General features: G+C 40.6%; 1 protein-coding gene across 4 annotated transcripts in view; it reads left to right on the top strand.

Moving 5' to 3' along the window:
* NDUFAF6 (NADH:ubiquinone oxidoreductase complex assembly factor 6) overlaps positions 1–12,472 on the top strand; it is a 47,195-nt gene that overhangs the window by 11,828 nt on the left and 22,895 nt on the right. For all 4 annotated transcript variants that reach the window (XR_012795207.1, XM_075582699.1, XM_075582700.1 and 1 more), the window contains one exon: positions 10,323–10,425. Coding sequence is in view for 3 of the 4 variants with exons in the window: in XM_075582699.1 (XP_075438814.1) it covers positions 10,323–10,425 (103 nt within the window). In the remaining variant the exon portion in view is untranslated. The remainder of the gene's footprint in view (positions 1–10,322; positions 10,426–12,472) is intronic.

Raw genomic sequence — 12,472 nt, 5'->3', positions numbered from 1 at the left:
TGACACTGTGTGTGTGTCAGACACTGTAGGGTGGGGACCGGAGCTGCGCATGGGGGGGGGAGGAGCGGAGAGAGAGGGGGGAGCGGAGAAACATGTCCACTGTCCCCCCTCCCCCTCCTGTCCACTGTCCCCCCCTCTCCTCCTGTCCACTGTCTCCCCCCCCCCCATATAGCGGGAAATTTAACTCACGGGCAACGCCGGGTCTCTCAGCTAGTATATATATATATATATATATATATATATATATATATATATATATATATATATATATATATATATATATATATATATATATATATATATATATATATATAATTCACAACTTGAATATTAATTATACAGTGGTATTCAGATGCATAGATCAGCATATTTATATACACACTTTTGCTGTTTAAGTCTATTAAAACATATTGCAAGTTTTAACAGCATTTAAAGCTGCAGTTCTCTCTTTACGTCTTCACTCCCCCTTCTCCTCCCCCCCCCCCAATTTTTTAACCATTTCATCACATTACTGTACAAATGGGCTTTTTTAATACTCTGCTCACTATCTGTCTTGTTTCAGGCTTTTGTTTTAAACCACATTATATTACAAAAAAATAGCCCGATCATCTAAATTGATACGGCTCCTAATCCCCTGGTACTCAGTGACACTAGTAGACCTTGGCTTAAATGACCTTATTTGAGAATATTACAATAAGACCTGTTTTTGTCAGGTGAGATCCTTTGTGGTGTGCATGGAATAACCGCTCTGGCGCTACCTGGTGGTGAAAGTGAGAATAAAGAGCTGGTGTGTGAACACTAGTGCAGCCTTTTAAAATAAAAATTCAAATACATTAACAAACGGCAAGGAAAAAAATAAGGTTGGTTATTTTGCTTTAAAGGATATGACATCAAATCGTGCAGTGAGTCAGCAGAGAATACAAGGGAGAAAACATATAAGAGTGACTACCTAATGCCAGAGCTAGATGTAACTAATATAAACTAAGGCACACAGAGTGTGTAGTAGCCCAAGGGCTTCGTGGAGCATAATACTGTCCAGATACTTGCTATGATGCTGCACAGGATATCCAGAGGAGAAGGGGAGTCCAAAATGAAGGTAAGTAAGAGGCAGTGTGAGCCCCCGGCATCCCGCTCACTGTATACAGTAGGCAGCAGTCACGCAGCAGTCACACAGACCGCGGTGATAGAGTGTGTGACTGCTGCCTGCTGTATACAGTGAGCGGGATGCCGGGGGCTCACACTGCCTCTTACTTACCTTCATTTTGGACTATATATGTTTTCTCCCTTGTATTCTCTGCTGACTCACTGCTACACACTCCATATCTATGGTGGACCCAACTTTTGCATATCCTAGACATTTATCATTTGTCTCTCTCTGGTTTATTACATTTGCCAGGGTCTAGCTGCCATCATCTGGCTGTACAGCATTTAGGGTACATAACTATTACATTATTTATTTTTGCTCTTTTTTTCTGCTCATATTTGGGTTTTGTGTAGATGCTGGTAATCATTCAGTCATTTGTACTATTCTATTTTGTTGATCGGCTGATCTTCACTGCATTTCCAGGGGAATTTTCTTTCCTCTGGATTTGCATTATTACCCACGTATATTGCATGCTACATATTTTGGGTCTCTACATGTATATTGTGTATCTCTTGGATCAGCAGTGTTCATTTTGTATGTGTTTAGGTATATTTTAATTTTTTTGTGTTTTGTGTTGCTAATAAAATCCATTTTGTATTTTCACATATTTTTTGTGTGCTTTCAACAGACCCTCTTTTTTTCTTTTTGTGTTTCTATAGATAGATATAGATATATATTTCTCAGGATAAAGGTTTTAGATCTTTCCGCACTCCGTTTAGATCATTATAGTCTCTGCCGTGTCACTTTGTGAGGTGCAGGCAGTTGAGTGGCTGGGATCCCACTTCTGCCACCTAGTTTAAACCTGGAGCTGGATATCTCTGGTTGCCGCACTGTTCTAATAAAGTCTAACACAAGACATGTTTGCATAACTGTTTATTTGTGCGTTTGCAACATGCAAATAAACATTTTATTATGCAAAAATGTCTTGTGTAAGATTTTATTAGAATAGTGCGGCAACCGAAGATATCCAGCCGTGTGTGTGTGTCCCCGTGTGTGTCCGTGTGTGTGTGTGTGTGTGTCCGTGTATGTGTGTGTCTGTGTGTGTGTGTCCATGACGTTCTTTAAATAGTTTTGATGCAGTTTTGCAAAATACGCTCTTTCTTATTTTTCCCATGTTTCGTCCGCTCTTATTTTCCATTCTCTTGTAGCTCTCACTATCTCTCTATTTTTTATCTCTTATATTTTTGGAGGGCGTTCTCACAGATAATGCATGGTCCGTATCACATTTCATGAAACTTTTTATCTGTTTTTTTGTGATTTTTACATACCTTTATTTGTGTTTTTATTTGGATGTAATGGGCATGCCGGGCACTTTCACCATCTGAACAATCCCTGGGTATTCTCATTGACCTCATCCTTCTTTGCCTGGTTTTGTCTCTTTATACAGCTGGGGACAACTTTTTGTTTTAAATTTGGTGCCCTGGTGTATATCATTTCGGGGGGGGGCTTGGTTGGAGGCAAAATAGTGTTTAATATTAGGTCTTTTTGTAATATATTCCAATGTTTTTGTATAATCGTTTTGGTCTTAGGGCTATTCCATTGAACTATGTTATAAACAGAATTTACACTTTTTGTTATTTTATCTTTTTTTTTTTTTTTCCCTCCTTTAATTTTTTTATTCTTTTCTTCCCAGTTTCAAAGCTTTCTCTATGCTTTTTGTATATTTATTTTACTCAAATTTCTGTCAAAACTACTGCTTAGTCTTTACCAATATCTACCTTTTGTACAATTTCTCCTAACACCCCCGTTGATATAACTTTGATAGAATCTCGATCTCTCTCTCTTTTTAAAAGGGTGTATGTAAAAATGTGTTCCTTTCTCTGTAATCCTTCCTTTGGATTCTCTTAAAAAGTTACGTTCTATTTAAGAAAATGCATCCTTACAGTAAGTTTTCTAACAAGATTATTAATATCAATAGAAGTATTAAGAGGTTATTTTATCATATTATATCCTGGGGAGGGGGTTTCCCCATTTGCCCCCCCCCCACGAACCGCCCCAAACATAATTTTATTTGTGACCATCTACTTCTGTCAATAAATACATTTTTGTTCAAATCAATAAATGCATTTTTGTTCAAATCAATTTCCAATTTGTGTACAATTCTTCTTTACCAAAGTAAATTCAGGTTCAATATAAAAGTTAGACTAACGAAGTAAGGTACTAAATTGTGGGCTGTGTGAGTGACCCTATGTGGGTGCACGGGATGAGGGAGTGTGTCGCAGACAGTTTGCCACTGTGCGTATGCAGCTTCCTGATGGGTTCTGGTTGCTGCAACATAGCTGATAGTGGTAGGTTGGTTAGGAGGAGATAAGGGACTGATAGTGTGGTATGTTTAAAAAGTAATCTTTAATACATCACAAACACACAAAATCCCTCCTGAGGGCACACTCACATTTTGATTCTGCCACTTAGGGCACGGTAAGGTCTCTTGCAGTTTTGTATCCTCTGCTTCTGGTTCCCGGTGTGAGTTCTCGTCACCTGTGTCCGCTGTGTGTCTTCCCCAAAAGTGGCTGCTGGGGTTGGCACTTGGTTAACTGCAGGGCGTCTGACGTCACTTCTTCCCGTTTTTTTCTTCAAGTTTCTCCTCCCTCTTTCTCCACTCTACTCTGAGTGACCCTATGTACCTGCGGCTGTGGGAGGGTTGAGTGAGCGATTGGAACGGTTGAGGAATCCTTTCCTGTTGAGGCAGAGGCGATATCCTGAGGCATTGATTTTATGACATGTAAAATGTATAATCTGCATCAATATCCACCCTCAGACTGATATAAACTATGAACTCGCTCACTGGCATCTTGAAACACTGAATTAACACTATAACAGAATTAGAATGCGGTTGTTTGATACTTCGTGAAAAGTGTAAATATCCATGCACATTGGGGTTACACAAGTTGAATGTGCTCCCCAACTTCCATGTGATCCACAAAAATGTTGTGTGTAGCAGTTCTTATAATATAAAAACATTGCAGTAGCTTGTTTCCTGCAAAAGGTGTCTTCAACACATTGTTCTGCAATGCCCTGCTGGCCTCAGGATTGTACTGAAACAGACTTTTTGGGGTGGGGGGGGAGGGGGAGGGGGAGGGGGTTGTGTGTGTTTTTGCCAAGTGCAATTTACAAAGTCCAAGAAATGGCATAACACTGCCACCTGGTGGACATTACTGCATTGTTCGTACTGTTACTATACAGATTATAGACCTTAAAGCAAGAAAACGCTAAAGCATGTGTGTGTTTTTATTTTTTTAATTTTTTTTAATTTTTTTAATATATAAATCCGTTCTGTAGTACAGTGGCAAGAAAATTTGGGAACCCCTTAGGATTTTCACATATTTCAAACCTTAAAGTTTTAGATCTTAATCTAAATCCTAATAATAGATAAAGATAACCAGATCAAACAAATGACACAACATGATACTTTTTCAATATTTATCCACAAATTATTCAAAATTCAATATTCGTGTGAAAAAGTATGTGACCCTTTAGATTCAGTAACTGGTGGCGCCCCCTTGAGCAGCAATGACTTCAACTAAGCATTTCCTGTAACTGCTGGTCAGTCTCTCACATTGGTTTTGAGTAATTTGGACCCATTTCTCCTTACAGAATTGCTTCAACTCTGTGATATTTGAAGGCTTCCTTGCATGGACTGCTCGCTTCAGGTCCTGCCACAACATTTCGATGGGGTTTAGGGCCGGACTTTGACAAGGCCATTCTAAAACATGTAATTTCTTCTGCAGCCATTAGTTTCTAGATCTGCTTGTATGTTTAGGATCATCGTCTTGCTGTATGACCCACTTTGGCTTCAGCTCACAGACGGATGGCCTGACATTCTCATCTAGAATCTTCTGATACAATGCAGAATTCATGGTTGTTGATGATGGCCACCCGTCCAGGTCCTGAGGCAGTAAGGAGCCCCAAACTATCACACTTCCACCACCATGCTTGACGGTTGGGATGAGGTTCTTCTGTTCGAACACAGTGTTTGGCAAAAAAACAAACATAATGTTTCTCATTGAGGCTTAAAAGTTTTACCTTTCACTCGCCTGTCCAGTCAGACAAACATTGTTCCAGAAGTCTTATGAATCATCTATGTGCTCTTTGGCAAACTTCAGATGGGCGGCAATGTACTTTTTTGAGAGCTGTGGTTTCCTCCTGACTATCCTTCCATGAACACCCTTCTTGTTTAGCCTTTTGGTGTTTGTTAGTTAAGTCATGAACACTCATTAGCCAAGGGGAGAGTGGCCTGCAGATCCTTTGATGTTACTCTGAGGTTCTTTGTGATTTCCTGGATGATTTGCCGATTTATTCTTGGAGAGTTTTTGGTAGGACGACTGCTCCTGGGTAGACTGACTGTGGTCTTGAACTTTCTCCTTTTGTAGACTGTCTCACAGTGGATTGGTGGATCCCCATATCCTTAGAAATGGTTTTCTAACCCTTTCTAGACTGATGAGCATCAATAACTACTTCTTTGAGGTCATCAGGATTTATTTTGATCGTGGCATGACATGTTTCCACACTCCTGTATGGTGGAGACCAAACTCACTGTTTCTGATCTTTTATATAGGGTGGGGCCTCCCAGACTCGCCCCATAAGATCTACTTATTTATTTAAAAACCTGGTTCTAATTATCCCCTTTAATTTAGCTGATAAAACCATGGTTTAGCTTACTTTTGCACATATCCCTACTCTTAATTACTCATTGTTTGTCTAATTAATACATCATTTTGTTTCAAGAGACATATAATTGGTTAATATAAACCCTATTGGATATTTAAGAAGACTGTTTTTTGATTCAAGAAGGATCTGATGGAAATCCTATTCTGTAATTATCATTGGGGTTCACAAACAAAAATAGACAAAAAGACAAATCTCCAGGAGGAGATTATTTTTTTTTTTTTTTTTCTGTTTTTTAGTATGTAATAAATATTATTCGTTTTTTTACATCTGGTGAGTTCCTTTTATTTTTACGGGGTTGCAGTCCCACCGATTTTTTTTTTTTTTTTTTTCCCCTCCCCCTTTTTTTTTTTTTTCCTTCATTTATACAGACAAGGTGGTGTCCATTTCGAAGAAATTCTCCAAAATGTATCCATTTGAAGAAATGGATGTAGAATTCTGGAATCATCTGCCAAAGGTGGATGTGGCCATGTCTAGGACCGCAAGGAAGACCACCTTACCAGTTGATCATGCTGCTTCTGTCGGAGATCCTATGGATAGAAGAATAGAAAATGCTCTCAGGTAATCGTTTATAGTGCAGGAGCGTCATGCAGACCAGCAGTGACAGTTACATCAATATCCACAGCAATGAAATTGGAAATCCACCATGTGGAAGAAGCTCTTGAAAAAGAGGTTAAAAGATCTTCCATTATCAGTGCGCTTTCAGAAAGGAAGCCAACCACAGAATTTATTGCAGAAGCATCATTGGATGATGTGGTCATGTTTGCTGCTAGGTCTATGGCGTTGTCAGTAGGGGCCAGAGGAGCTCTCTGGCTTAGACCTTAGAGTGCGGATTGCGCATCTAAGAATAACCTTTGTTTATTAACTTTTTGAAGGTCAACTACTGTTTAGTAAATGATTGGGTACCATAATGGGAAAAGCATCAGAAGAAAAGAGTATATTATGACCTGAAGAGAGAAGACGTTTTCTCAGTTCTACGACTCAAGCCGCTTCAATAACGGGGATATGAGAGCCTATAGACCAGGCTGGGGCTACGCAAGATCAGCACCCTGGAGGGGAGAGCAGAGTAACCTTTTTCGTGCCTGAAATGAAGAACTACTCCTTTCAGAGGTTCTAGATTCGCATGAAAGGAGAGTTCAGTCTTGGGTTGCAGGCAGAATCTGTTACTTGCAAGATGCTTGGACACAGTCAGTCAGACTCATTGGTGATCAGCATAGTCACCCGAAGCTATTTTATGGCATTTTAGATAGTCTCCAAAAGAAACAATTTCGTGAGATCCAAGAAACAAGGAAGCTTCTTTAGCCTTAAGAGAAAGTTTAAACGGTTTACTCAAGAACAGAGCAATAACGCCAGTTGTATCACACCAAAGGTTTGAGTGCTTTCCTGTTACGAAATAAGAACAGTTCTTTCAGGGCAGTCCAAGACCTCAAAAATAATTTTTAGAAGTGAAAAAGTTCCTGATGGAATCCCTGAGCACAATTATCTTGGCTGTAAACTGCAATGACTGGATGGTCTCAGTGGATCTCAAGGCCGCCTACTTTCACGTTCCTATAGCGGTCCCTCATCAAAATTATCTAAGGTGTAGTAGGCCAGGGTCATTATCAATTCACTGTGCCTCCTTTTGGTTTTGCAACCTAGCCAATAACTTTCACAAAGCTGCTAGTGACCTTGGTTGCAGAGGTGATGCATATTTTTCATTTATCTAGACTATATTCATAAAGGCACAGGACAGAAGTTTACTGTTGCAACATCTTGCAAGGGTGATGAATTTTCAAAAAGCATATGGATGAGTGATGAGGAAAGCCAAGAGTCATCTCATTCCCCCTCAACCTAAGGTTCCTGGGAGTTCAATTCTACATTGCAAAAGGGGTTGTTATGCTTCCCAACAATAAAAGACAAAGTCTCATAAAAGACATAAAATCTATCAGAAACAGCGATCACATGGAATCTCTACACTGTATGAAGATAATCACCGTCCTTTCTTCCACTATACAAGTAGTCAGGTGGGCCAGATGGCACATGCGGATATTCCAATCCAATTTCCCGTGTTGGTGGGATAAAATAAAGAGATCCTCGTCAAAAATATCCAACTATCAAGTCGGGTAAAATATTTCCTGATATGGTGGGAACAGGAACAAAAATTTAGCACGCGGGCATACGCTGTTAGACGAAGATTTGTATTCTGCTGACTACATATGCAAGTGGTTCAGGTTGGGGGCTCAATTCGGTCCTCACTCGGCACAGGGAAAATGGCTAGTCATAAAGAAAGATGTTCCAGCAAACATCTTCGAGATAAGAGCAGTAACGCAAGAAATAGACGGCAGAAGCTTAATGATCAGGTCAGACAACATCACTACTTGTCACGTATGGTACACCTGTGAGCATGTGACCTGCATACGGGAAAAGGGTTAATACACAGCTCTCAAGCTGGCCCACTTTTCACCTTCGCAAGGGCCCCTCAAATGAACAATATCTTTCCTAATTCCATCCCAATATACCACCTGTCACGAATCTCGCACAAGTGAGCACACGACTTAGATCTGCAACCAGGGTTAATACACACAGCTACTCTAGTCAACTCACCTTTTCTTCTATGCAAGGTACTTTCCATGAGTTAATATTAACCCCTTACTCAATTGCAATCATATCTATACACTTCCACCACCCAAGAAATTATGCAAAACATGTAAATTAATATAGCTGCATGGGTCTCTGGTCCCTGTTTTTTTATAGAAAAACATATGCACTTAACACACCTGTTGTAGCAAAATGTGTCAGAACATGTAAATACTCTCCAGAGCATGCAACAATTCATTCAGAGCCTCAAAACATTACTTATTGAAGAATTGTTTAATAGATATAAAAATACAGTACTTCGAATTACAAGAACATACAATTACAGTAAATGCAGAACATAATTAATAATTACCCCCCCCCCCCCCCAGTGATATCACTGGTGTATAAATATGAAAATTCAAGTGTATGGTCACAAACACACCTCTGTTGAATTCTGATTTCAGAACTCCAGGGCAAAACCTATATAACATTCTTCTACCATTGATATAACCAGTGGTTGACAAATCACCAAAAAATCTACTCGCCACACAAAAAAATCTACTCGCCACCTAGTACCAAACGTGTGCTGCTTGGGCCAATATTTACTCGCCCGGGGGTTAAATCCACTCGCCCGGGGCGAGCAAATGTATAGGTTTGTCGAACACTGGATATAACATAAGCCCACCCCTGTCGTAAAATCAGCTGCTACTGTAGGTTGATAGTTTTACGACACGGGGAAAAAAAACCTTGATATTTTAAAAAGTATGGGCAATGGCAATGGGCAAAGCTTTTCCTAGCTCCTTGTTGCTCTCGCCTACAAGAGCAATCAGATTTCTATAGTTCTCTAGGTTAGTGTCATCAGCACAGGCCATAAAATCGGGCGGAATGCTGAATTTTTCTCTTTTAAAGGTTAACTTCTTTAATCCATTCAAATAGATTAATATTGCAGGATGGGGTAAAATAGTCCTTTTTTTCAGGACATTTTCTTGTGCAGTTGTCAATATGGTAGATGTGAGGTTAACTATCTGGAGTTCGTTCTGTTCAGTGTCCCCCCCCTTCTTCCCTCTGGCTCTGTACCCCCAGACCTCTTGGTCTCTTAGCCTGTCCCTTGGCTCGTCTGATCTTACGCCTCGCCCTCTGTGGCCTCCCCCCCTGTCCAGACCTCTGAACCTCTAAAAAACGGTTATCTTGGGAATAACCAATAGTGGTATCTTGATGGGGAATCTCATCGTTATCTGAATTCTCCCATTCTGTGGAGGATTCATGGTACTACTTATGTGTTTGTTTGGTTGTTCTTATAGAGCGTAGTACAGAAAAACTTGTTTTTTTAAGTTTCTATCCAAATCATTAAACATTACTTTACATTTAGTGGAGATGGAGTTTATCATACAGTGCACTCATCTCTTTCCAGTTAAACAATAATGATTGTATTTCCTTGATACAGTGGAGGTTGAGTGCATTGCTAAGGGATCATTTTCTCTGCCAGCTTCATTAGCAGGACATACGAGGCAGCAGCTGGTCTGCTTATACTGCAAGTGACTATAACTGTCCTGACATTGGCAGATGGTAGAATGGAAGAAGAAAGCGGTCTTGTGAAACGCTGACTTTTCTCATGTCCGAGGTGAGGACCAAAACGTCGACCACTTCTAATAAACACCACTTTCAGAAGAGCACGAGTACTACTTTTATTCTACATGTACAGCACAGATCTTTCCATACCCCAGTCAGCACACTTGGCAAAATACCATGTTGCTTGAGTGAGTCTCACATCTTCTATTGGCAGATGTGATCCCCATTTCACACCCTGAAAAGACAATGTTCATAATTAAACGGGGGACCTTCTAAAAATACTTATGCTTTCTTTTCTCATAAACCTTTCAGGAGGCTGTGCACCTTTAAAATCTGTGTTTCTCACCATATGTAATTCAAATAATTTTTTGTTTTTCGGTAATGATAGGAGAAGAATTTAGATGACCGCGCTTATCGTACTATCCAGGAGCTTGAAACCTATGCAGAGAACACTCTCGGCTCACTGCTCTACCTCACTTTGGAAAGTCTCGGTAAGTAATGCAATTCTCTCCCTTCGAATTACCATGTACTAACTCAATGGTTCGCCAGTGAACTTGCACACAGGGAAATGCACCTCATCTGCATAGGAATAGAATGTGGGGAGGTTGTCCTAAAACCTGCTCTGTTTCCGGGCCCTGTGCAGAGGTTTAAGAATGATTTGCACAAGGCTTGGTTGTCAGAAAGCTAGTTCTGCTGTAGGTTTGCCACCCTTTGCTTTATTGATTTACAGGGATATTTCTGAAGCTTTAGCCTCCTGCATTTTGCAACCTGCATGGACTAGGTTTTTGGGTAGCTCCGTGGCATATACTATACACCTCATACATCGACCTTGGCCCCTTGCAGATATACTTACCAGAAACATTCCTACTGTCTCTGTACGTTTTTCCTACTTAACAATTAGATTGTAGACTCTTCGAGGCAAGGACTCCTTTTCGTAATGTTACTTTTATGTCTGAAGCGCTTCTTCCCATTATGTGTTATTATTGTCACATGTATTACTGCTGTGAAGCGCTATATAATAATAATAATAGCATGTTCTTGTATAGCGCTGCTAGTTTTACGTAGCACTTAACAGAGACATTTTGCAGGCACAGGTCCCTGCCCCGTGGAGCTTACAATCGATGTTTTTGGTGGCTGAGGCACAGGGAGATAAAGTGACTTGTCCAAGGTCACAAGGAGCCGACACTGGGAATTGAACCAGGCTCCCCTGCTCCAAACTCAGTGCCAGTCAGTGTCGTTACTCACTGAAATTCTCTAAAGTCTGTGGCAGGATATAAAACATGTTGTTTTGTATCACAATAAATGTTTTTTTGTTGGCATTAAATTGTAAGTGTTAACGGTGATATGTATAGAACTCACTAGTATAAATGTTACATATTTAAGGGAGACCTGACGACAATATCACATGCTGGGCAAATGTATCTGGTACTCAATATTTGGATCTAAACCTGATGATCATATCTTTTAATACTCAAATATTCCAATTGTGAGATATCACATATAGAAAGCTAGTCTTAGTATTTCATAGACATCTAAGCGGTTTTACCTCGTGTGTGTAACCGGCCCTCTGCCTAAGGAATATAGTCCAGACCGGATGTTTTACACTGACCGTCATTAAACTGATAAACAGAGCGGTATGACAGGAGAAAGAGGAAATGTTTGCTGCATGCACAGACATTGCCTCAATTCTGAGGAGAGCATTGTATCTCTAGAGGTCTTCATGAATGTCCCGCGATGCATATACAAAATCAAACTTCCTGCTCCACGATTTTGAGGTATTGGTCTCCTCTGCGTGTATGTCGATTCTGGGAATGTGTGACTGTGCAGTGTGGGCCAAGTCATCAAGTACAGATGTAGTCAGGCTTACGGTCTCCAGAACCGCTGCAAAAAAAAGCAACATGCCGCGGCTCCGGAGAAGGTAAAAGCTGCAGCGACTTGTGGGCGAGAGGGCCATACTTCTGTATCTGACCTCTAGCTGTGTTCCCTGCTGCAGGAGAATGTCGCAGTTGTATTCTTGTGACTTTTTCCTCGGCCGGGAAAGTAACTCTGGCTACATCTGTATATTGCAATCATAAATTATACCGTGGGCAGCTTTCTCCCGGGTGGGTGTCAACTTTTTAATAATGTTGTAGCAATAGTCTCAAGTATTGCAGTGGGTTAAATCCAGAGTTGATCCTTTTTTCTGCCTGATGTTGTGGCAGGGTGATTTTGATACATTCACAACTTTAAAAAAAAAACATTGTAAAAGTCAACATACGGTAACAATAGAGAGATTTCAAACATATACAAAATGCAGTCACAAAATTGATAGCTTGCACGCACCCACCACCCCCCATTTCACTTCCTTGCAAAATGTTTCGCCAAGCCTTAAAGGGCTCCAGATTTGGCAAAAAAACATGTGTCCACCATCTTGGAGAAGTTGAGGGAGGTAGACCTATCCAGTAGGGTAAGCCTGCAGGGGTGCGCAAACTTCTGATGCTATGCCCCCCTGCATCCCCTCCCCCGGTGCACGCGCCCCCCCCCCCTTTACCTTCCTGT

Source organism: Ascaphus truei, chromosome 2 (genome assembly GCF_040206685.1).
Source record: "Ascaphus truei isolate aAscTru1 chromosome 2, aAscTru1.hap1, whole genome shotgun sequence".
Taxonomy (NCBI): domain Eukaryota; kingdom Metazoa; phylum Chordata; class Amphibia; order Anura; family Ascaphidae; genus Ascaphus; species Ascaphus truei.
Note: the sequence above shows the minus strand (reverse complement) of the source record. Positions and strands in the feature narration are given on the sequence as shown.